The sequence below is a fragment of the Mesoplodon mirus genome, assembly GCF_964341445.2.
Source record: "Mesoplodon mirus genome assembly, chromosome: 3".
Classification (NCBI taxonomy): domain Eukaryota; kingdom Metazoa; phylum Chordata; class Mammalia; order Artiodactyla; family Ziphiidae; genus Mesoplodon; species Mesoplodon mirus.
Genome location: NC_138978.1, coordinates 159,291,165 through 159,317,304, shown reverse-complemented (window position 1 = coordinate 159,317,304; position 26,140 = coordinate 159,291,165). Strand labels below are relative to the sequence as shown.

At 42.8% G+C, this 26,140-nt stretch overlaps 1 protein-coding gene across 2 annotated transcripts in view; it reads left to right on the top strand.

The window, feature by feature from the left end:
• Nucleotides 1-1,648: 1,648 nt before the first annotated feature.
• The window catches only part of RGL1 (ral guanine nucleotide dissociation stimulator like 1), a 127,010-nt gene continuing 102,518 nt past the window's right edge, over nt 1,649-26,140 (top strand). The window contains exons 1-2 of one of the 2 annotated variants that reach the window (XM_082612056.1): nt 1,649-1,828; nt 2,791-2,901. In XM_082612056.1, coding sequence (XP_082468182.1) covers nt 1,802-1,828; nt 2,791-2,901 — 138 coding nt within the window. In that variant the 5' untranslated portion in view covers nt 1,649-1,801. The remainder of the gene's footprint in view (nt 1,829-2,790; nt 2,902-26,140) is intronic. The other variant, XM_082612055.1, reaches the window with a different exon arrangement.

Below are 26,140 nucleotides of genomic sequence, written 5' to 3'. Positions count from 1 at the left end.
GAACTGGTGGAGTAGAGAGGAGGCTGAGGAGATATGAAACCTGAGTGGAGCCTTGTGAGTTATAAGCCGCCCTGTCCAGGAGGGCTTCCCAGGAGGGGCGTAGTTGAAGAAACTTCTCGATATCCCTGGAGTGGAAAACTTTAAGGAGTAATCTCCAAATTCACAGCCAAGAATCAGGTTAAAGTAGTGGTGCAATTAATCTTATGGGTTGCTTAACTGTCCCCAGGTGCATCTTATGTACTTCAAGATCACTGAATAGGGGTGGGCCTGGGGGCTGAGGATGGCTTAAGAAGCAGGGAGGTAGGTCTTCCACACCATTTCCTCTGGACACTGGGGACACTCTATCCTGGTGGTCACAGAAGGGTCTAGTTTATGCGTTTTTTTTTTTTTTTAATAGAAATGATCACTTCTGTTTTATAAAAAGAGTGTCCTGTCTCTCCACAGTTACTGAGGCCCGTAGGTTCTGGTTGCATGCGGGGAACTTTGCTGAGTGACTTGAAGATGTTCAAGTGTCCAGAGATTATTATTTTTTCCTTGATATGGCCTCACTGTCATTTATTTTGCTCTCCCGGGAACATCAGTACACTTGATTCTCTAGCTTTTCAGTTCGTAATGTATTTATTATTAACCAAAGCCCAGCCTTATGCCTTAGCATGGCAATTAGTGAGAGGCCTTTCTTTAAAAAAAAATTTAAAGGTGACTAAATTCATTTAGGGCTGAAGAGTATAAAAGACATGAGCCCTAAACGTTTTTGCAATTGGCATGGAATTGTCACAGAGTTTGATTATATTATCATCTGGTATCTTGCTGTTGATTTACTTTCTGTTAGGACAAAACTCCCTCTGGCAGTCTCCTCATGAATGGCTCTTTCCCTGCAGTTATTATCCCACTGTGTCCCTACAGTACAGAAAACTCAGCCCATGGTGATGAGTCACAGACTCACAGAACCTCCGGGGCCACTGGTGGCCCAATTTCCACGCTGTCAGTCTCAGCAAAACACTTTCCTGCTTTGTCCCTTTCCCTCCCACTATGGCCAGTTACAGTTGGATGAGCCTTATCATATGGGTGGTAGAAAGAAGTCCAGAGCCATTTCCTGTTGATGGTATGCTGATGCAGGACAGGGGCAGCCCCTGGGCATGGGTTTTGGAATACCCTCTGACCAATTCTTTTCTTGTCCTAATGAAAAACTTCCGGGCTTCTAGTATTGCCACTCTCATTGGGGTCGCCCTGATTGAATCTAAATTCAATAGGTAACAGGCAGATAATAGACGTTTTTCTGACCGCCTCCTCCCATCCTTTTTTGCACCTCCCCTTCCCCCTTTATTTCTTTGAGCGAAGGAAAGGAGAAACACACTTAGATTCCTCATACCACACCCAGATCTTTTTTGGCACCTGGTGGCCAATCAGGAAAACCCGATCCACTTGAAAGGGTGGTTGTCTGCCGATCACTTTCAGAGCTGGAGAAATCACTGTATGCTAACTTTATCCATGGGATTTCAGAGATGGAGAGTGTGCTCCTAAGCACAAACAGGAAAGCCTGACATCACGGAGCGGCGGAGTGGCGTGGGGAGGAGTCTGCGGCGCCCTCGCTCGCTCGCTTGCTCGCCGCGCTCCCTTTGTGGGCGAGTCGCGCGCACCGGCGGCGGCGGCGGCGGCGGCGGCGGGCGCGTGTCTGTGCTGGGTGCGCGGCGGCCGCGCGGGGCCGGAGCTGGAGGCGCCGTGGCTGAGCCGGGCGGGGACTGCGTTCGCCTGGGAGCAGGGCGCATCATGCCGCGTCCACACACCGGAGAGAAAACTGAGAATGAAATTGCTTTGGCAAGCTAAAATGGTAACGAGAACTCTCTGCCTTCTCCCGAGGCTGCTCTGGTGGGGAATCTTCTCCCGCTTTCTCTGGGCGGGTTTTGGACTCACTCGGAGTGAACGGAGCAATCCGATTCCAGACTTGAGAGCTAAAGCTTTCTCCCTCGGCTTTCTACGCCTTCCTCTCTGCGTGTCTTCTCCCTTTAAACCATACTTTCTCAGCAGTTGCCTTTGGTGTGTCTGGGCAGATGTGTGTCAGCAAAGGAAAACTTTTAAGGCAAAAGGACTGTGGGTCTGGGTGAACCGCGGAGCGCTTCTGTGTCCCAGCGGCTCTTTAAACAACACAAACTTCGAGTTTAGGGAAACCCGGGGGGTCGCTGCACACAGTTGACGTGTTGCTTTTTCTGCACATGCCAGATTATTTGACGGAAATGAAAACTTTCTACCTCCCGCTAACTTTGTGGGTTCCAGAACAATAAGAGGAGAAAAAGACATGCGAAGCATTTCACTCCAAAGGAGCGAGCACTCTTGGCATTTTAAACACTTGTTTGTGGCAGAGTTTAAAATGTAGTTTGCTCGAATAACGGAGCCACTTATAAAAGGACAACGTTTTTCTGCAAATGAATTATTTTTCCTCTCACTTGAGGAGGAAAAGTTAATCAAGACTAAACCCCAGTTTCTTTAAGAAGGGAAAAAAAAATCAAAAAGGCTTTAAAAAACTATTTAAGATATGTGAGTGAGTCTAGGAAAAATAACTAAATGGAAAAGTCCTGGGCTCCTGATATCACAGGAAAGGGCTGGGGGCCAAGAAAATCTCAGCATTCCCTCTATCGCAATGTGTCTTGTGTTCCTCTGATTGTAATATTTATTTTGAACAGCCCATCTTATGCCCTGAGTGTAAGCAGCAAAGCAGCTGGGATAGATTGTGGTTAGCGGAGAGGAAAAAAAAAAAATACTCTTTTTCTTTCTCTTTGTCCCATCTCCTGGCAGAGCTCGATTCAGGACTGGGGTGAAGAGGTAGAGGAAGGAGCTGTGTACCATGTCACCCTCAAAAGAGTCCAGATTCAACAGGCTGCCAATAAAGGAGCAAGATGGCTAGGGGTGAGTACAGCTGGAGAGACTGTGAACTTTGGACTTGCAGTGTCTCTTGTTCTGTGAATATCATTATTATTTAGCAGAGGCAGGCGCTTTTTTTTTGTTTTTTCTTCTCTTTTGGCCTTAAAAAGGAAACCACCAATGGTCAAGTCTTTGCGCTAGCAGTACCGGCCTCGTTTTGTACTTACTGTTTTCCAAAGCATCTCCCTTAGGTTTGTTAATAATTCAGAACCTCTTAGGAACAGCTTGAGGCATTCGACAAATAAAGTGGGAGTGGAGTGGCAGAAAGTGACACAGAGTAACAGGACCAGAAAACAGCACTGTGTTAGACAAGAGCCATTTTGCCCAGCTGGCATCCTTTTCTCTCTCTGTCTTCCCCACTCTTGATGATGACAGCCCCTCTCCTACTCCTGTACCTTTACCAAGTACCCAGTATGCTCAGGGGACCTGACATTCCAAATCTGCCTCCTATGGGGGATGGCAGATTTCCCACTGTTCATCCTTTCCAGAGCCTACGAGGAGGCAAATGCATGCTTAGTGCCCACGACTTCATGAGTAGAACACGTAGAAGGCTGGGTCTTTGGAGAAACACAGCTTCCATAAACAAGAGTTTTTTCCACTGAGATTTTAAAGTGATGGGTGAGATCATGTGACTTATTCATTATCTCCTAATGGATCCTTCAACATATCCCAACTAAAGGGGATGTGAGGAATGGAAAGCTGGGGCAAACAGCACTGCTTGGGCAAACATCATCATGTGGAAGAACGAAGGAATTCTTCGTCTGGAGGTAGAAGAGAGCAGTGACAGAGAGCAGTGACAGATGACACAAAAAGCCTTGAGAAAGAACATAGTGGTAAGCGAACAGAGATGATGGAGTGTGGTTTCACCTGGCCTTATTTTGGCCATACTCAGGCTTCACAGCTGATGGGCTTGAGAGTAATGAACATTAGGCACTGGCATCCAATCTTTACTGGCTTTGGGTTTCAGAAAATTCAGTTTTTTGAGCAGAAATCAAAGGTCGGGTGTGAAGGAGGACAGGAAACAAAACTACCCAGGACTTTGTGTTAAGACTAGAGGCAGCATGTGACTTGCAATTCCTGGAGTTTAAGGCAGGATGGCCAGCAGCAGTGATTTCCTCTGCCGTGGGTCTGTTGGGCTGCTGACACAGGCGTTCACTGCTTTGGGCTTCCCCAGCTGCTTCAAGTCAGGCCCATCATGCTCCGTACTTGGGGTTGAGGTACCGCCCACTAGGGCAGTAAATTGTTAGTGGCACCTGCAGGTGTGCTCTGGAGAGGTCGGAACCTTCCCTTCGAAAACCTGAAGTCTTCACTTATCCAGTAGGTACCTTACTTGGAATATGATTTTGAAATTAATTAGGTGTATCACCAGCAGACCTGACAGGAAAAGCAGAACTAGAGTTCTGACAAGTCATCACTTTGTTTTTGGTGGTTGTATTTATTGCATTTTATTTAAATGTGGTATTGATGTGGTTTGGCCTGAGTATTTCACAATGATTCACAAGTTCTGAAGCAGCTGCCTTCAAAAAGGTCATTACATTTTCTGATGCCAGGTTGTTCCTCTTTTTTAGTAAGACTGATGTTGCTTGGGTGACAGTTTTAGTTTTTGGCCAAACACAATAGCGGTGAATGAGTAAGTCATGGAGAAATGGAGGGGTTAACTCTGGAGGTCCCAAACACACGAAGTATGGTTCATTTAGATGTTCCCAGTTATTTAGTTATTCTCACTGACTGTTCCGTTCACTGGACTCCTCTTCACTCCCCCTCTCCCAGAGTTCTCATATTTATACAGAGTTCAGAGTTGGTTCACCCTGGATTTAGCAGTAGAGCTAAAATATCAAGAGGGAAATATGTAAAAAGATTGCTTCTAGTAGATGGAGGAATCTGTCCTCAGAAGCCAGTTCCTAGGGACTCTCCAACCCAGATCCCCCTTGTTTTCTTACCTTAGGTGTCCTGTTGGGAAGCACTGTTTTTGTCCTTGAAAATTCCAGATTTAATTAAATGTGACTCAACCAATCAAGCCATAGCAATTACAAAGCCTTTCTCTTTAGGCCGTGAGTGGCTCCTCTATATTTGTTTTTCCAGTAACCCTTTCAAAATTCTTCAACCATTTTGTTTAGTGACTTATTATTGAAATATAGTTGACGTACACTCTGATGTTAGTTTCAGGTGTACTGCATAATGATTTGACATTTGCATACGCTGTGAAGTGATCTGATAAGCCTAGTAACCATTTGTCCCCATACAAAGTTATTGCAATATTATTGACCATATTCCTCACGTCAGAGCAACTGGTTTTAGAGTGAACTAGAGACTGAAGTGAGGTGAGGGTATATCGAAATATGACAACAATTTCTGAGGAAGGTAGTATTGTGTGATTATCTCTCTTTCCACATTAGGAAAAAAGGTCCAGAGAGATTAAATTGCTTGCCAGGGTCACACAGCCAGGAAGTGGTAGAGGCTGGATTTGAACCCAGATGTTTAGTTCCTTGCTGTTGGGAGCTGCCTGGGACCCTAAGGCGATTTCCATAGTGGTGGAAGAGAACTTCAACTCAGAAGAACAAGGATGCTTATGATGTACTTTCCCCCCTAGATATTGCAGCTGGTGCAAGATGTGAGCAACACACCTTTCTTTTGTTTATGTTTTGAATGATAACTTGAGCTGCAAATTGAGATATTTGTTGTGAAGATGTGTATCTTATGATAAGCTCTCCATCTTGAGTGTATAAAGGGTCATACACCAAAGACGTGTGAGCTTATGTAGCACCTGAGGGTGGGCACGACTCTCACTACATGTCAAAAAGCCTAAGTGACTGAGTACGATGTTTGTAGTTTCTAGTACTCAGATCACAAAACAGATTTAAGATCCAGTTTGGGAATGATAGCAAAATAATTGCACATCCTTAGATGTGAAGTATCATACAATCCAAAAACATTTGGGACATTCTTTTTTGTTTTGTTTGTGAGATTTTGTGTTCAGTTGATCTTTTGAAGAAAAACCCTCTGTCTTTGGTTGTAAAATATTCAACCGACTATGGCCCAGGCTGGACTTACTGGTACAGCAGCTGCAGCTTTGTGAGGTTATGTTGGGCAACTTTGAAAAACTAAGTATTATTGAAATACTGACGCAATTTTTCCTTTACAATAACATCTTAGACTGGGATAATTTTACCCAACTATAGCCCTCAAAGAAAAATGGTTCTGATTATGTCAGAGAATCGTAAAATCTCAGGACTGGAAGAGACATTAAAAAGTAATTTTATCGGGGCTTCCCTGGTGGTGCAGTGGTTGAGAATCTGCCTGCTAATGCAGGGGACATGGGTTCGAGCCCTGGTCTGGGAGGATCCCACATGCCATGGAGCAACTGGGCCCGTGAGCCACAATTACTGAGCCTGCGCGTCTGGAGCCTGTGCTCCGCAGCCAGAGAGGCCGCGATAGTGAGAGGCCCGCGCACCGCGATGAAGAGTGGCCCCCGCTTGCCACAACTAGAGAAAGCCCGCGCACAGAAACGAAGACCCAATACAGCAAAAATAAATAAATTAATTAATAAACTCCTACACCCAACATTTAAAAAAAAAAGTAATTTTATCCAACCATTCAATTAGCTTGTAGAAAAAATTTTGAGTAATTTTTGGAAGAGCAAATGGTGAAAAGTTATTTTTCTTTGGTCCCAGCATTGTGATTGTACATTGACAATGATGTGTAGAAACAATTTAAGAAAATATCAGTATTCTCTGGAAGCAGGAAATGTCCCATTTTAGGAGGAATACTCAAATGGACAGAGGAAAAGGATCCCACTGTTAGGGAAGGGGCTTCAGTGTCAGGAGCCCATTTTGCTGTCTTCGGAATATGGCAGCCTCAGGGTCCAGAAAAATGTATCAAACCCAAGATAAAGTCAAAGTGGGGATATTTGTTTCACAAGCAGGATTGGTAGTGCCAGGTCACCTCTGCAAGGTTTGTGGGGAGTGGAATGGTCAGTGGATAGTCACGTGGTTTTCTCAGTTCTGCGCTTCTGTGGCTGCGTGGTCCTTGTGGGGAGGCCCCAGTGCCTCCCTGCCCTGCGTCCCGTATTTATCACACTATCTCCCACAGAGGCCCTTGTTGGTTTGAATTGAAATACTTGATAGCTGGGAGGCTGGTAAAGATAGTAAAATAGGACAGGAGAAAAAAGAATGCATTTAGAAATAAAAGGAACTGGAAATCTGTTATAGAACCCAGTGGGTTATATGAGTGCAGTGGTAAGATAACCACTTGTCACATCTGAATGGAGAAGTTTGACCTCACTTTGATGCACTCTTTGGATTGACTCTACCTGGTGTTTCCGTGGCATTGCTGCCCATATTGCCTTTAAATGGCACACAGTTCCTTGAGTTTTCAGCGAACTTCACTTCTGGGAAGCTTCTCCGATCTCCCAAGTCTGGAGGAGGTACCCCTTCTGCGTGTTCCAGAAGCATTCTCTATCTCTCTGTGATGCGTTTACCTCACTCTGTTGTAATTGCCTGTTTATTTGTATTTCCCATTAGACTGTAAGCTCCGTGAAGTGAGAACTATGGCCATCTAGTTGGCAGACACTCAGTAAATGTTTGTTGAATGAGCGGATCAAGCTTCATGCCTTTCTGCGAGGCAAATATTGTCTGGATAAATATGCATGTATGGTTGCTTCTCATTTAAACCCAAATCATCATGAAGATGTTAGCTTATAAAGAAAAGGAGGGGTGCATGGGAGTGAGAAAAACTAATTAGCTAATGATTACAGCTATCTTTCACCCTTTCTGTAACAAAGCAGGGCACCAACAAAGGTAGTGATTATTCATTTTAACAACAACAAAAAAATCATGGCAGTGAATTAACTAGACAATCCCCCAGTGCCTTTTAAAGGCAAGAGGTCCGATAATATTGAATGTTGAAGAAAGAAAGGCAATGCACAAGTTAGTGTTGGCAAGCATTACCATTATGTATGGTCAGAAGGCTCAGGAGCGAGGGTTTTAGAATTGTAAGGAGATAAGCCCTAGAGGAGCCCTCAGTTTACAGTCTGTCATCCTTGTTTTCATCTAGGAATACAGGCCCTTGGGTTGCATTATTCCTGTCTATCGGAATGTTTAATTTAGGCTTTAGAAAGTAAATTCCAAAATTTAGCAACCATCTGTAAATGAACCAACTGATATTTTTCATTTTGACCTTGGGAACACGTTTCTAAAATAATCCAATAGTACAGCATGTAGCGTACACCAATCAAGAAAAATACGGTCAGTTTCAATTGCCTGAGCTATCATTATTATGTTAAGTCCTTTCACTGCTTTCAGAATCTTCTGGGGTCTGTGTAAGGAATATTTAGCATGTAACCCAAGAACATCCATTTCAGTTCAGCAATCCTGGGGACACTCAGGTGAGTGCAAGATACATGTCTGCCCCCAGCAAATACATAACAGCGTAACTATGAGTCACATTAATTCCTTATGCTTAAAGTATACATGCTGTTAAATTAATACTGTAAGCATATTTCATTGTTATTTCTGTGAAAGCATAAAGAAAAATTTCCTGGAGTTTTAAATTTAGGAAGAAAAGTAGAGCAATAAAGTCGATACTGTGCCTTTCCCTTTAGCTGGAATTCGCCACTGCCCCATCCCACTTATTTTAGTTTCCTCTGTCCGTGGCGTGCCTATCCTTGTACGTATCCCCCTTCTACGTAATCAGACTCTTGTAGTGACTGTCTTATACATTTTACATTAAAATATGCAGTATTAAGCTGACATAAATAAAACGTTTAAGTTTCTACCAAGATATACTTTTTACAGAAAAAAAAAAAAGAGATATCTGTAAACGAAGCAAGGCAAGTATTGGTTAAATGGGGGGAGATGAGGAATGTAGCTTTATTCTGTGAGAGAAGCTCAGCTTAGCTCGTGTCTGGATTGCTGATGGGCGTGGTTATCCCCACAGAGTTGATTTGGAATCTGGAGTTTGGGGCAGTTTCTGGGTTGTTTGCTAGTGAAACAGCCACTGTGAACTCCCTCGCTGCTGTGGCCTATCTCTGTATGGTTCTGTCATCTGCATTTGAGTCTGCTAACCTCACCTTCGATAGGATTCACTTATTCATCAACAGCCTACTTTATGCCAGACACCACGTTAAATCTTGGGAATCCAAAGTAAAGCAAGACACCCCTTGTTCTTAAGGAAATTTCAGGTAGTAGGGGAGATGGGAACGTAAGCTAATTACCATATATTGTGGTAGGTGTGATCAGTGCTGTGTGAGAGATCTGCACTGGGTGTTAGGGGAGCCCCAAACGGTGGCATATAAATCAGATGGGAGTGGGGAGTGGGCGCTCTGGGAAGGCTGCATGGAAGAAGGGCCCTTTAATGGAGAGTTGACGGATGATAGGAGTTAAATGAGGGTGTGTGGGGCACTGGAGACAGGCATTCCAGTCAGAGAGCACAGCGTGGGGAAAAGCATGGGGGCCAGAGATGAGAGCCCTGTGTGAGGCTCAGCCTGGGGAAGGGGGAAGGGCCCCTGGTGGGGGACTGATGGGAAAGGAGGCCAGAGAGCAAGACTGGAGCCATGTCTGTGCTAAGCTGTAGAATCTGCTTGGTCCTGAATGCTCTGTAGTCAGCACTAAAGGGGCTTCAGCAGAGTGGGGTGGTCAGATTTGCATTTGAGAAAGCTGACTGACAGCTGACGGGTGGATGCAATGGGAAGGAGCCGGACCAGGGGAGGAGGCAAAAGTGGTCATGAAGTGAGGAAAGGAATGAGGATCCAGATGAAACTGGGGCAGCGGAACAAAGAGGGTGGGGAGAATGCAGGGAGAGGCGGGACAGTGGTGGGAGCGGAGGGTGACGAGAGGAGGCCTGGCAGGCGTGGATCTTAACCACCCTGGTTTCAAAGGGCAGGTCAAAAGCCTTCTGGCTTTCTGGGGTCAGCGCCATCCTCTTCTTATTGGATGAAATGTCCTGGGGACTTCAAGGCAGGCTTGCTCCATGTAAACACTAGCAAATGCCTTCTTTCCTGTCACCAGGCCCTGCAGACCAGACCCAGGCATGCCTGCTGTGTCCTGTCCAGAGACGAATCTCAGTTCAGGCTCATGAACAGGGCAGCAAGCACTGCTTGCTTCTCAGATTCCAGAGCACTTTGGAGAGCTGGTGGTTTCTGGTTTTGTTTCGTTTTTCTTTCTTTTCCTTCTAAAGTCTTCTGTTTCCTTACAAACTAAACAGATTGAATCTGTATGCCATGGAGAGAGAATAAATATGGAACCCACAGGACTATGATTACAGAGTTGTATTTTAGACAACAGCAGTTACACTTAGAGTTGTGTTGTTAGGGACGCAAGGACTTTTATGGTTAGGTGTCCTCGTCTTTTTCCCTCTTCCTACTCGACGTCTTTAAACCCTTTCTGAAACTGTTTATCCTGGCTGCCGGCATTACTGCTCTTAGAGGCTCACTCTGATTGCTGACTCCACTTGTACAGAAGAAGAAATGTGATAAGATCTAATTCTTCCTCAGTTTACCACTTCCACAATTTCAGTCTTTCTCTCTTACACACACACATAGACACACATACACCATAAATTAAAATGTCTTTTCATACCATGTTTTATAGGATTTGGTGCATCATTCTAATGTCATTTCATGACCTCTTCTATATAACCGATCAACGTCTGACTTTGTCATGCTTTGCTTGGTTTCCCTTGTGTCGTTATTGTGATTGATTAACTTTCTTCTGTTTAGGAACTGTCTTCAATTTAAAAAAGGATAAAAATAGAGGGAGGAATGAAGGAATAAAGGTAGGACAACACTACATTAGGTAGAAGACACCTTCTTGGAGGAAGCCCAGTTAGTCTTGTGCAGAGAGAGAGGCGTGTCATTTACCACTGATCCTTTGGGCTTAACACTGTAGAAATACCTGTGCCTTTTCACCACCGTGGCTGTGTATTGTGGTCTGATAAATGGGGTTTCTGCCTAGCTTGGTTCCTCAAAGCCGCCTTCTCCTTTATGTCATGCCATGTATGACTGACTTCCAAGGATAATAACGGTGGTGGTTGGGAGTGGGATGGCGTGTTGTTGTTGGTTTTGTATATCCTTCCACACTCACAGAATCGTTACCCTACATTTTCTAGTATAATTGTTTGTGCCATCTGTGGTCCATTCATTTGAATTCATTTCCACACAGTTAATCTCATCCAGTGTAAACTCCCCCAGACATTTTCTGTTTGTTTGCTCTTTCAGCAAGGAATTGAGCAATTCAACTTTTCCCCTTTATTTTGTTTCCTGCTGATTTTAGTACCCATTTTCATCTTTTATAAAAGCAAAGCCAAGGCTGAGTCCTTCCAGCTTCATCATTCTAAAGATAATTTGAAGGCCAGAAACAAAGTGTTTCTGCTAAAAGTGGGATGTCTTTGGTAGCTAATATCAACTGAGGCTCTTGGCAACTTTCTTGGTAGCAGCTCTTTTCTAGTCAGATGCTGTTCTCATGCTGTCACTGCTGGTGACAGAGCTAGAATCTGTGGACAATTTCTATCTAACAAAAGTACATGTAATGGATATAGGTAAAAATAATTGAAACTGGGTTAGACATTGGCTAAAAATAAAATGCTTTACAGTCATGACTTTTCTAATTAAAACTGCAATACTTGAAATTCTTTATTGAGGTGACTGATACTCCCAAATAGAAAATTCAGGAAGTCGGAAGCATTTGGTTAGTTTGTGAAGCACAGGGAAACATTTGCTGTTTTCTATCCAAATGCTGACTTCTCCTAATGACACAACACAATGAGCATATCTGATGAGCATATCTGTTTTGCGACCTAACCAAGAATTAACAGGGCTTTGCGACCTAACCAAGAATTAACAGGGCCCAGAGCCATCAGGGTGTGGCTGGGGTTCTTCCTCCTGGCTGGGGGCCTTTGTAGGAGACGGCACCTCCTATTTTGCTCTTTCTTTTCAGGGGTGTTTCCAGCAGGAGTGCCAGTTGAGGGAGGTAACCTATGCTTTGGAGCCAGACAGGTGTGAATCCAGAGCTGGCCTCTGCCCCATGTGCGGCTGTGTGAAGTAGGGCTCTGAAGTTACTTAACCTCTCAGCCCGAGGTCCTCACCTGGAAAGGGAAGAGATGAGCAATCCTCCCTGGACACAGTTGCTGTGAGGAGTGAGTTGTGTGTGTACGGTGCTTGGCGCAGAACCTAGGGTATGGTCTGCCCTCCCTCACTGAGTGGTGGGCATCTCATCGGGACCCCACCATCTGGGTCCTCTTTGAACCCCATGATGGAAACTTGCAGAGGCGTGGGTCCGCCCCGGACGCTTGTGGTTGTGTAGAATCCAGACCGCTTGATTGAGACACGGTCTTAGCGAGGCTTTATGTTCCTGACATCCCTTTCTCGTTTTGCACGTCTGGGAGGAAGGGCCGTGGCAGGGTTCAGTAATCCTTGTTTATTAGAAGTAATATCTATTGTCGTGTTTTCTCTGTCTGGCTGCCTGTACAGTGAAAGATGATTATTGCCTGGGCTCCAGTATTGCGCATTTCAAATTCCTTCCGTTTTCCTGTATAGTTAATTTGTCGGTGTTCTGATTTTTATGCTTTAAGAATATTGTACTAGTATGTGTATGACTGATTCACTTTGTTATAAAGCAGAAACTAAAAAAAAAAAAAAAAAAAGATACAGGCACCCCTATCTTCATAGCAGCACTATTTATAATAGCCAAGACAAAAAAAAAAAAAAAAAAGAATATTGTACTAGTTAACAACAGGCTGTATTCTGTCTCCTGCATTTGCCATTTCTGCCTGAAAAATGGGAAGGTAGGAAACAGTTTTTCTAAAAATTGCTTGCTAGGCATTATGCTAACCATTCTTCGTTGGGCATAATTTGGGATGTGAGTAAATTGTGTTTTCACAAGTTAAAGTAAAGGTAAAATTTCTCATTGGGCTGCATGTTGATTAGCTAATGCAGTCCTTGAGCCCCAAACTAGGAATATGCTGAATTGCTCCCGGGGTTGTGACTTTCACAATGTCACAGGACTTTCTAAATCTTCACTTTCATCATCTGTGAAATGGGGATAATCATTCTGCCCGTGGGTTTTGTGAGGATCATATGAGCTAATGTATATAAAAATACTTTTAAATATGTAAATTATTATACAAATACAAGGATATTCTTATTGTTATTTAACCGTAAGGCCGTTTTTTTTTTTCTTTTCTTCTCCTCACCACCTAAGTGCGTGATTGGCATATGGTCTGTCCATTAGTCCTGCCTTTCTTCCCTCATCCCAGTGGGAATCGTTTCTATATTTTTTTCTTCCTATTTGCTGATTACCTAATGATATCTTCATGTTCAGCAAGGAGTAGTGTTTCCTCTGCCATGACCACTGTTACTAGTAGTATTCTTGGTCCATTGAAAGTGCAGAGATGGCTTCTCTCAATAGATGGGATGTGGGAACAAATATCCCCTACTCACAGGATTCTAAAGACAAATGCAGTAAATATCTTGCGTATGAAAACTTCCTACTTTCTCTTTATTTTCTTATTCCCTCTCCAGTACGATTTTGTTTTGTTTTGAGATAATGGCTGTTGATTCTCGTTGATGCTCCCTTTCTTTGGGGTACTTTTAATTTGTTGCACAGAAGGATAGTAAAGTTAATGTGCCCAGGAATGGCAAGTGCTTCCAGCCTTTCAGAGCTGCTGGAAAATCAGCACTTGGTTTTAGGCCAAATCCTGATGTGGGACTTGAACTCATGACCTAATGCCATAGGCAAAATGTTACCAACCAACCCACACTGACCCTCATAAGATGTAGGCATTTAAAATACTTCCTTTGAGTAGTCCTCTTGTTGCTTTTTGGGTTCTCTTCTCTCTTTCAGCCTTTTCTTATGGCGTTCCTGGCTTCCCTGTTAGGAATACAATTTTAGCTTTAAGATCTATTTTTCTCACTGTCTTTCCATTTGCTGATTACAGTTGCTTCCTTCTTGCTTTCCATTTCTCCTGTGTGAGTTCCTTGTTTTGTTCCTGTTCCTTCCTGTCCTTATTCTGGATTAAAAATAGTCTCCGGGGTCTCTGGCTTCTTGCCCACGAACTTGGCCTTTCTTCTATTCATATAGGGTCCCCCAGGAGTATCTTAAGATCCTTTCCTATGCTCTCAGGATACTCAGACTCCTGCATCCATTCTCTGTTATTTACGCCTGTTCTCAGCTGCCTTGTGGGGCTAACTGACCCTCGTACTCCGAGCTATAATTGAAAAATTAAATCTCTTGCACAAAGATGCTGAATAAGTGATTTGCTCACGTTAAGTGTTACTGACAGACACTGAATCCTCCCTGCGTGTGCTGACTCTGTACATGGAACAAAAGGAGAAGGGATCTTACACACTGACTCAAGGCGCGTGTGTAACATCATCTATGTGCAAAGCAGCGGGGCCAGAGTCAGCTGGGCCCAGGACCAGCTTTCATCCATCACGCTGCTGTGGGTATCCTGGAGGGTCCCGCTGCTGCTTCGCTCCCACAGAAGTGTTTCTCAGGGAGCTAAAGTTGATTCAAGTGTTTCTTCGTGAACATTCTTTGGTTAGCGTTGAAGGATTATGATATTCTTTACAAAAATGACTTTCTATCCATTGTTGACCTAGACAATCCACAAATGAGTGTCTGCTCGAGGGATAAAGCCTTGTAAAACTTTAGATGACTGGGCCGCAAAGTGCTGATGGCAGCAGCTCTGATTTCAGCCCCCATCCCTAACCTGAACTCCCTATTTTGCTAAGAGTTACAGCAGCAGGGTTGATGATGCTCTTCTATGTGGCAGATGAAAGCTTAGAAGTTTTCCTTCCATCTCTCTGACCCTCCAGCTCCCTATGTGGTTATGTCTCCATTAAAAGGACTAGCCCTATTCTTAGTTGAGAATATGGAGTTGTAGATTTCATCATCCGTAGTGAAGTCCACGTTTACAGGCAGCTCTGTCCTCCTCCTGTCGCTGCATATGCTGTTGTATCGGCTTGCAGTGCTTTTCTGTTCACTGATTGACTGATAAACTACTTACCTTTCAAGTCCCGGCTCAAATGTCATCTGGACTCTTCTACTGCCCCTGGTCCCTCTTCGGGAATAATTATCCTTTTATCTGGGTCATCTTAGCACTTTAGGAAAAGCTCTGTTACAGCACTTGTCACATTGTATCCTTTTTTAAAAAAAAAATGTTTCTCTTTGCCCTGTTCATTTGAGCTTCTCAAGGGCAGGGGGGTGGGACCATCTTTAATCAATCTTCATATTCCCATCACCTGGAACCACGTCCAAGCCATAGTCAGTACTCAGTAAGAATCTTACAAGTTGTTTGACCTAATCTCTATTATAAAACATGTGTCTTCATGACTTTTTTTTTTTTGGCCATTTGATAATGTTGTAAATCTCATTCTTTGAAACAAAAAGGAAAATATTGAATAAATAAGCTAAATCTAATTTGTATTTTATACTTCAACTGATGACACAAGAAAAAAAAGGAAAAATGCTGCTTTTGCCTCATTTTTGTCATCATTGCTTTTTTCTACCCCTTTCATGATCTTATGAAAATTGGTTTAACTATTATGGTGACCTCTATAGGTAGAATAACATGGTATTTAAAGTTAATCCATAAGCTTCTTGGTGACGTACAGGTTTGAGTCATGGGTCAAGGATAGACCTCTGAGAACCCAATTCTGCTTTGGATTCCAAAGTTGTTTTACTTAGGGTTTTCACATATTTTATTTGGTCTCTTATCTGAGGGCTGCAATTTGCTTCAAGCTTGTATTAACCCAGTATAAAACCACTTTGGCTTTGTTCTGTAGAACACATTTTTGTAAAGGGATCTGACACCCTTTATGCTCATAACCACTAGGGTTACGCACATAATGATGAAGCTGCTTCTCTGAGATTTTGGGGGCAGGCTTGTTGTGTATGGCACTTTCTGGGGTGTGCTCCTCTTACCAGAATTCATTGGAGGGGATTTTTTAAAAAGTGACATAAATTATACTTTATTATATAACATAATAGTATCTGTAGACTTTTCAGTTTTCGTTAGTAAAATTCAGCTGCCTTTGCTCTCTTACCCTCTCAAAGTTTCCTCTGCTATGTGGTCTTACATTCTTAACTCTTAAATTTCTACTTCAGGCAAAGCGTAAAGCCTATGCTAGAAGTTTTTGGCAGTCCAGCTGTCGTTAGGTGTTTCCCATCAGACTGTCCCAGTGTAATTGGCTCTGTCAAGGTCAAGTTTTCTGACTGCTTCTGGTCCTTCTTGCCTTTTATCCGAGCATGTTATCCTTAGCCTTTTCTTTTATAGGGATTCAATGGCATACATGTTTGCTTTGGAAAAGAAGGAGGAACCTTTTCAAAGCAATATTATTCTTAAAAGAGTGATGCCACAACATTGTACACGTTATTTTTACAAGAAGAGAAAAAAATCACCCATAATTCTACCGCAGTAACACAGTTCTTTAAACTTTTGCTTTTTATCTTCCAATCTTCGTTCACAGGCGCACGTTTTAACATAGTTGCAATCACGCTATTTATTCAGTTTTTTTTTAATCAGCAAGATATATTTTTCAGAACAAATTCTCTAAAAGTTACTCTCTGATTTGAATCTTATGTGCATTTTTATATTTCTGATGTCACAGACAAAAGAATGCATTTGGACTTGGAGGAGTTTCAGAGCGATACTGCTTGTTATTAGTTAACAAGCCTCATTTTTGTTCTTCTTCCTTGTGAAATCTCCTATCCTTTATCCGGGCTGTGAGCTTTCACTAGGAGCCTGGGAGTACAGTGTGAGATGAGGACGTGTGAGCAGATATGCAGTGCAGTTCAGCAGGGGTGGATGGCTTCCCTCCCTTCTGCTACCGGGCACCATCGTGGGTCCTGCTGCTCTGGGGGATGTGGGACCAGAGCTCTTAGGACTGTACTGTTCAGTATGGTAGCTACTAGCCTCACGTGCCTATGGAGCACCTGAAATGTGGCTACTCTGAATTGAAACGTTCTGTGCATGCAAAGTCCACGCCAGATTTCGAAGACTTCGTATGATAAAATATTGTAAAATAGCTCAGTCATTTTCTATAGCAGTCACATGTTGAAATGATAATATTTTGATATAACAGGTTAAATAAAATATATTGTCAAAATGAGTTTCAGCTGTTTCTTTTTTACTTTTTTTTCTTTTTAATGTGGCTACTAGCAACTTTAAACTATCATACTGTGGCTGGCACTATCTTTCTATTGGACAGTGTTGCTCTAGGGCCTTGCCTTTCAAAATGCAGGATATAGCTTAAGAGTGAGTTCTGAAATCAATATAGTGGGTCAAAAAATCAATATTTTAAAATTGGAACAGAATGAAATAAAAAATATTAGAATAACATTGTTGTGAAACTTGTTTTAAATATGTGCAAGTAGGTACTGAGTCATGTGTAAAAGGCATATTTTCTTTTTACTGTGAATCATGGTTAAGAAGTTTGAAACTCACTGTTCTGGTGTGGTCCAGCTTAATCAATGCATCACCAGGAGGCCTGTTCTGCTTTGTAAGAGGACAGGTTGCTACCAGCAACACCATATAAATTTTAGGTCTGGTTGGTAGAAGCTCTTCTGGAACAATTCAACCAAACCAGACCCTGCAGGAAAGTAAACCTGAGTGTTGGTGCTCATCCTAAAAGCAGTAGCTCCTCAGGGGACTCCCAGAGTGAAGGGTGGACTAAGAGTAGTTATAGTTTTGTCGACCGAAGTCTGGACACGTGTGCTCAGCACTAAAGTGTTCCTTAAGCCCAGGAGAGACTTTCTTTTATCTGATGAGTTGCTTCTTGAAGATGTCTTCAAAATTGCCTCATGGGTGGTGATTCCTTCTAAGAAGGAGAGTGGTTTCTTAAGGACCTTGGAGTCAAGCTGGGTTGGACAAGGGTTCTCTTTGACCCTTAGATCCTCCACCCACCGTATCCTGTTGAAATCAGAAGAGGCTGTACTGTCATCTAGACTCACAGCAGTCCTCTTCCCTCTTGACAGAAAGAAAACATGTCCTTGCAGTATGCAAGATGTAGGGGGAGTCACCAGGGCTGTGTCTTTGGCTGGGTTCTAAATAAAGGACACTTAAAGCCACAGAAAGAGGCGGAGATAAGGCTCCAAAAATGAAGTTTATGGGGTTGCATGGGCCTTGTATTTATTCTGACAGTTGTAAAAATTCTTTTGGGCTGACCCATTTTTCCTTTCTTAATTAAAAAAAAAAAAATCTGGCAGGCAAGAGTAAGAAATGTAAAACATGTGACTAATGCTTCAGCTTTTTCTCCTGGAGCCAGATTCTTTAAAATTATACCTTAGACATGCTTGATGTTTTAAAAACAATCGCCCACAAAAGCCACCAAACATTTGTTTCCGAAACTTGTAGACTTAGATGGCATTCATTTTCAGTAAAGAGTCCAAAACACAATATTTAGGAGTTATTGAACTGAAATCTTCTTTGGAGATTTTGCTCTGGTGAATCAGATTACCCTAGGAACTGGCAGAGGGCCAGGCAGCCTTTCGCCTCTTTTGCTTGAGTATTTCCAGTCCTGTTGGTAGTTACCCAGAATCTTTGAGGGAGTTAGATGAAATGATCTCCAGGATCCCTTGTAGACGGAAAGTACTCTGATGTCGGTGATGTACTAGATGGGCAGGCAGGAGCTGTGTTTATGTTGACCTCTCCTTGTTCTGTACCCATCACAGATAATTCACTCTTTCTTTCATTCATTCACTTATTCATTCAAATTTGACTCCTACTATGTGCCCAATACTGTTCTTGGACTCTGTAGGCAGCTCATAGAATTTTTGAGCACTTTTATTACCGTGGACTTGAGGGCCTCCGAAGTTCAGTTCCAGTCTCTCCCTCCCTAGTGTTATTTCCTGTGTCTCACTTTTACATATTCCACACTTTAACCTGACTATGCTACTGTCCTGTCCCAGGGTCTTTTTCCCCAACTGTTGCCTCTGTCTGAAATGTCCCCCTTCCCCCTAATCTCCTGCGCAAATCCCAGCCATCCCCCCAATTCCAGCTCACATGCCATTTCTTTCACAAATCCACTTTGGTTTCCCAAATGGTGGTAAATTATCCTTTTCTGAGTTCTGTAGCACTTTGTACTTCTCTTGTGATTCACATGTAATCGTATTAGGTTGAACTGTATGAGATTGCCATATTAGTAAGTTAAAAATGGTTGAATATTGGCAATTTTATATTGTTCTTTTTAATATTAGGAGTGTTCATGTATGGAACTTAAATTAGGTCTCTTTACACATGTACTACACTCATGACTCATGTTTACCTAAGATTCCTTGGTCTTTTTAATTTTTGTCATATTAATTTTTATGAAACTAAGTCTCATTTAGCCTGTACTTGGAGAGTTGATTTTAAAAAGATCTAATTGTAGAAAATATTTATTTTTATTAAATCTAATTTTATTAGTCTTAGGTAATATTCCTGGTTTTAAAAAATGTCTTCTAAAATTCTGATTCCAGGGCTTCCCTGGTGGTGCAGTGGTTGGGAGTCTGCCTGCCGATGCAGGGGACGCGGGTTTGTGTCCCGGTCCGGGAGTATCCCACATGCCGCGGAGCGGCTGGGCCCGTGGGCCATGGCCGCTGGGCCTGCGCGTCCGGAGCCTGTGCTCCACAGCGGGAGAGGCCACAACAGTGAGAGGCCCGCGTACCGCAAAAAATAAATAAATAAATAAAATAAAATAAAATTCTGATTCCGTAAGTCAACATACCAGATATAACTTTCGATTCAGTTTAATAAGGTTCTATATAATTGTCTGCCTCATTCGTTAAAATGATTTAATCAACATGGCCAAAGACAAAGCTCTTTGTTATATTACTAGAGACATTCCCTGCTCCTAGCCATACTCACTAGTTGACATTGCTTCACCATTCAGCATTCCCTGACTACAGTGAGTCCCCTACATACGAATGAGTTCAGTTTGGAGAGCACGTTCATAAGTCCAATTTGTTCATAAGTCCAACAAAGTTAGCCTGGGTACCCAACTAACACAATTGGCTATGTACCGCTGCTTTTATGCTTGCTTCCAGACATCCTGGGCTTGAAATAAAGGTACTGTACTACTGTACTCTCTACAGTAATGTATAGTAAAGTACACAAAAGTACAATCGCTTGTAGAGGATGCACACAAGTTGACAATGTACACCAGCCACGTGAACTAACTTACCTGATTGGATGTTCACATCTTTGAAAGCTCGCAACTTGAAGGTTCATATGTAGGGGACTTACTGTATTTGACTGGAATACAACTCTACAACCATTGAACCCCTAGGGCTCTGTCAGATCCATAAAGATAAAGAAGATGTGGCACATATATACAACGGAATATTACTCAGCCATAATAAGAAATGTAATTGAGTTATTTGTAGTGAGGTGGATGGACCTAGAGTCTGTCATATAGAGTGAAGTAAGTCAGAGGAAGAAAAACAAATACCATATGCTAACACATATATATGGAATCTAAAAAAAAAAAAAGGTCATGAAGAACCTAGGGGCAGGACAGGAATAAAGATGCAGACCTACTAGAAAATGGACTTGAGGACATGGGGAGGGGGAAGGGTAAGCTGGGACAAAGTGAGAGGGTGGCATGGACATATATACACTACCAAATGTAAAACCGATAGCTAGTGGGAAGCAGCCACATAGCACAGGGAGATCAGCTCAGTGCTTTGTGACCACCTAGAGGGGTGGGATAGGGAGGGTGGGAGGGAGATGCAAGAGGGAGGGAATATGGGGATATATGTATATGTATAGCTGATTCACTTTGTTATAAAGCAGAAACTAACAAATCATTGTAAAGCAATTATGTTCCAATAAAGATGTTTTAAAAAAAAGATCTAAGGAGAGAGTTGGTGGAATGGTTTTTCTGAATGTGTGAGACATCTGTCATGTTTCTAGTACTCCTTTTTTCTTGTTTAGGGTCAGAATAGGATGGAAAGTTAGTTTGATCTGATTTTGTTTTTCTCAGTGATTTCACGTTAGCTCCAAGTGTTCATTGCTTACAAACCATCTGGGATATTGGCAAAAGCGGTTTGTAGGCAAATCAGTCCATTGTTTCTAGTCCACCTTAAATTCCTGTCTGAAAATCGCTGTTTTCTTGTTGCCAGGCTTCAGACACTTGTATGATTCTCTGCTTCTGTGAAGATTCCATTCATCAATATTATGATCACATCTTCTGGTTCTTTCAGTGCCCTTCAGGCTATTAATCTGGCTCCAGAGACATGAAATCACTTAAAGGGCTAAGAGCTGTCTTAATATTGCCTTCTCTATCTTGGGCTCTAGTTTCCTCTTCGTCATGCTGGTCCTGCCCTTTTTCCAGTTTGAAGATCATTTTCCTTGATAGTGAAGATAGAAGCTTAAGGGGAGTGAAGTAGTTCTCTTTTCTCTCTTATCAGTTAACATTACCCCACCTATCAGCAATGAGCTGCTCCCTTCCTCGTTTTGCTCCTAGTATAGCTGAAAAGAGCTCTTTCACTTGACCTTCACATATTCATAAGACTCAGTTCGTTATGACTGTTAACTTCCATGTTACCATGCTTTTAGACCCTAAGTATATAGCCTTAATTATGGGGCCTTCTTTCTGTCTCTGATAACTTGGGAGGGCTTCCCTGGAGGCGCAGTGGTTAAGAATCTGCCTGCCGATGCAGGGGACACAGGTTCGAGCCCCAGTCCAGGAAGATCCCAGATGCTGCAGAGCAGCGAAGCCCGTGTGCCACAACTACTGAGCCTGTGCTCTAGAGCCCACGAGCCACAACTACTGAGCCCGTGTGCCACAGCTACTGAAGCCCTCGTGCTTAGAGCCTGTGCTCTGCAACAAGACAAGCCACTGCCATGAGAAGCCCACGCACCGCAATGAAGAGTAGCCCCCGCTTGCTGCAACTAGAGAAAAGCTGCGCACAGCAACGAAGACCCAACGCAGCCAAAAATAAAAAAATAAAAAAATAAATAAATTCAAAAAATAATTTGGGAAACCTGTACAACCTCCTTGATTTCTTAAAACTTTCATTTCATATTTGGAATATTTGTCCTACCTTTCTTTCTTTCTTTTTTTTTTTTTTTTTTTGCGGTACGCGGGCCTCTCACTGTTGTGGCCTCTCCCATTGCAGAGCACAGGCTCCGGACGCGCAGGCTCAGCAGCCATGGCTCACGGGCCCAGCCGCTCCATGGCATGTGGGATCTTCCCGGACTGGGGCACGAACCCGTGTCCCCTGCATCGGCAGGGGGACTCTCAACCACGGCGCCACCAGGGAAGCCCTGTCCTACCTTTCTTGAATCCTCTTCCCTGTAACAGAAGGTTATGCTAATTTTATTTTTTATTTTATTTTTTAAATTTTTTATTGGAGTACAGTTGATTTACAGTGTTGTGTTACTTTCTGCTGTACAGCAAAGTGAAGCAGTTATGCATACACATATCTCCACTCTTTTTTAGATTCTTTTCCCATATAGGCCATTACAGAGTATTGAGTAGAGTTCCTTGTGCTCTACAGTAGGTCCTTATTAGTTATCTATTTTATGTATAGTAGTGTGAATATGTTAATCCCAATCTCCCAATTTATCCCTAAAAAAAAGTGTTTTCCTAACGTTTGGGATTCTGTCTGACACCTGTAGGAGAACATAATCACTTTCTCCCAAGGTTCCTGTAAATCCTGCAGCAGTAACTCTTTGTTAGTGATCACAATTACGTCTTCAAATTATTGTTTTCATTCCCTTCTATCAGCAGAGCAGATAAAAGCCTAGAAGAAAGCATTAACAGCTGTTTCCCTGGTGACCGCAGTGAGGAGTCGTCAAAGATGAGTCTAAGATTTTCGGTGTAGTTGAGCTGAGAGGATAGTGATGCCATTGGCAGAAATGGGATTTCGGGAAGAAGAGCTTCTTTGTGGTGCTGATGGGAAGGGGGTGCCATGACCATTTTAATTTTAGACATAGCACGCTGGAGAAGCTTTCCAGTTAGAAGAGGTTTGGGATTAGAGGAATACATTTGGGTATCACTCACTCAGCGGCGAATGAAGCAGTAAGAATGGACGATACGGAAAATAGAACACCCAAGGGTGAGGGCCTTGGGTGATGTCATATTCAGGAGGCAAGAAGGCAGAGAGCAGCTAGTCTAGGAGTCAGGAGAAGTGTAGCTGGAGCAGTAAGGGGGAGAAGCAGGCTAGTTCATTAGCGCAGGGGACGGCGGCGCCCAAGTTAGAGGCTTACGTACTCTAGAAAACAAGCAGAGTAACTCTCTCTCAGTTTTGGTTATTTCAGCTTTCCAGAGCATACTTAAAAACTGAAAGGTATTGAAAAAAATCTCTGAGTAGCCCAAGTAGCTCTCACCCTTTAGGAGAGGGCATCATTCTTAATATATACGACGTTAATTCCTAATACATAACAAAGCTGGTTATTTATGTATAGTCATAATGGATATGGCAAATTTGAAGAGAGTGGGGCTTTTAGAGGTAGACATGCTCATAATAACAGACATGGACCATCCAGGGGAAGGCTGCGTTCATATGTCACTGTCTCAGTGAGGCCCACTCTTAGCCATTCACTTAAATTGCAGCCCTCCCCGACCCTGGAACTCACGGACCTCCATTTCAGCTTCACCCTCCTGGCCACTTAACTACTGTGTAAGGTACTGTTTTTGTTTTGTAATTGACAGACAGATTGATTGCCTCTCTCCTGCCTTAGAAGGTAAGTTCCAAGAGGACCTGAGTTTTGGTCCTTTCTTCCCCCCTGCTGTCTTCCCAGAGTCTAGAACAGTACCTCGCAGGCAGAAGACGCAATGAATATTTATTTGTTGAATAAATGAATGTGAGAAAGTGATGATGATTAGATAGCAGGCATTGAACTGTATGGGATCATTTAGCTTTGGACTAAGCACTGCTCTCTGTAAGTGTCTCTGGGGGACACATGTACAGTCCCTTGTAGCATTGATGGCTCATGGAGCTCTGAATGAAAGTTTAAATCATGCTCAGGATATTCTACTTCTGAAGGCAGAAGAACAGAGACATTTCCATCGAATTAATAAAACTTTTAGAATGTTGCTGTTTAAAAGGCTCCTCACTGAGAAAACAGCTCTTTCTAGGTTGAACATTAAATTTCCCCGCGAAGGATCACTGTTACGTGATTTAAATTGTACTGGTTTGTTAAAAATTTGATTTTTTCCTTGGCCTCGTTCGCACCCTGAACAACTTCCTTCCAGGGCGACTGGAAGGAAATGTTAAAGGTACTGCCTCCTTCCTTCCCAGTCTCAGAGACCTTTGACCAGAAGGTGTGGAATTAGTTAGATGCTGGGGCTACAGAGAAGTATGTGGTGGCTAAACTTACAAATGAATAAATTAGAAACTCTCACTGGTTTTGCCTCCACACCGACTACTGCTTTCTTTTCTTTTTTTTTGCTTTATAACAAATTTAATCAGTTGTACATATACATATGTTCCCATATCCCCTCCCTTTTGCGTCTCCCTCCCACCCTCCCTATCCCACCCCTCCAGGCGGTCACAGAGCACCGAGCTGATCTCCCTGTGCTATGCAGCTGCTTCCCACTAGCTATCTACCTTACGTTTGGTAGTGTATATATGTCCATGCCTCTCTTTCGCTTTGTCACAGCTTACCCTTCCCCCTCCCCATATCCTCAAGTCCATTCTCGAGTAGGTCTGTGTCTTTATTCCTGTCTTACCCCTAGGTTCTTCATGACATTTTTTTTCTTAAATTCCATATATATGTGTCAGCATACAGTATTTGTCTTTCTCTTTCTGACTTACTTCACTCTGTATGACACACTCTAGGTCCATCCACCTCATTACAAATAGCTCAATTTCGTTTCTTTTTATGGCTGAGTAATATTCCATTGTATATATGTGCCACATCTTCTTTATCCAGCGACTACTGCTTTCTTATATGACATCTTGTGCCTCTCATGCCTTTTTGACAAAATGAATCAATACAGTTGGCCCCCTGTATCCACGGGTTCTCCACCTGCAGATGCAACTGTGGCTAGAAAATACTCGGGAAAAAAAACTTCAGAAAGTTCCAAAAAGCAAAACTTGAATTTGCCACTTCGGCAACTATCTACATAGCATTTACATTGTTATTACAACTATTTAAATAGTATTTACATTGTATTAACTATTATATGTAATCTAGAGATGATTTAAAGTGTATGAGGATGTGTGTGGGTTGTGTGACAGTACTGCACCATCTTATGTAAGGGACTTGAGCATCTGTGGACTTTGTCATTCTCAAGGGTCCTGGAACCAATCACCCGCGGACGACTTTATGTGCTTCCAACTAAGTGCTAGGTGTCCGTCGGATTACATAAGTATATTTGAAAAATGCTACATGTCTCCCCAGTTAGAGCTACAAAGCATAGCTCTTCAGTTCAGTTCCAGCCTGGCCACCTGCTACCGCTTCCATGACAGTTACCTTCTAGTCCCTACAGAAACATGTTTTTTCTTATTCCCCTCTTTCATGGTTTACTTTGGACACAACAGCTGTGTACACAATTTCCCTGGCTCAATATAATTTAAGTTTTTTAACCTTACAAGTTAGAGAGGTGACTGAGGAGAGCTTTTCCATGTGATGGGAAAGTCCCCCCACTTTAATTAGAGCGCCCAGGCAGTATGGAGTTATGTAATAGGTATTCATGCAGCTCCGTTCGTTACATAACGTAATGGTCACTCACAACCAGATACTTAAATCCATCTCACATTCAGAACCATTGTGCCCACTTGCAGAGACAGTGCTTTCTTTGTTTGCACCAAATAAGCAGCTAGTGATTATTAGCTTAGCTATTAAGTTAAATCACATTCCTGGAAAGGGAAATGTTACAGCTTTTTTTTTTCTTTTAAATGGGAGAGGAGAATGCATTTTTGAAAATCCAAACATACAATTACTACTGGCAACATGACCATTACACCTGTTTGACAAGAGAAGTTTATGTTTTGTTCGATTAAGACAGTTATAATTTCCCAGAGCCCCGTGACCTCTGTCGTGTTAATACGAAATCTAAATATTTATGTTCAAGTAGTTTTGGCGACTTGGAACAGCTATGTCGTAATTTGTCTACGGTGGCGTCTTTTCCCTCCCAGTACCCCATAGAGGGAATTTTGACTTGCTGTTGAGTATAGGACCTGAGAGTTGGTGATTCATTCACAGAACCTGATGTGGAGTCAGTCGGCTCTCACTATTTGTCGTGTGTGGCATGAGGGGCATGGGGGAACTTCCATGAGCAACTGGGGGTCCAACCTGC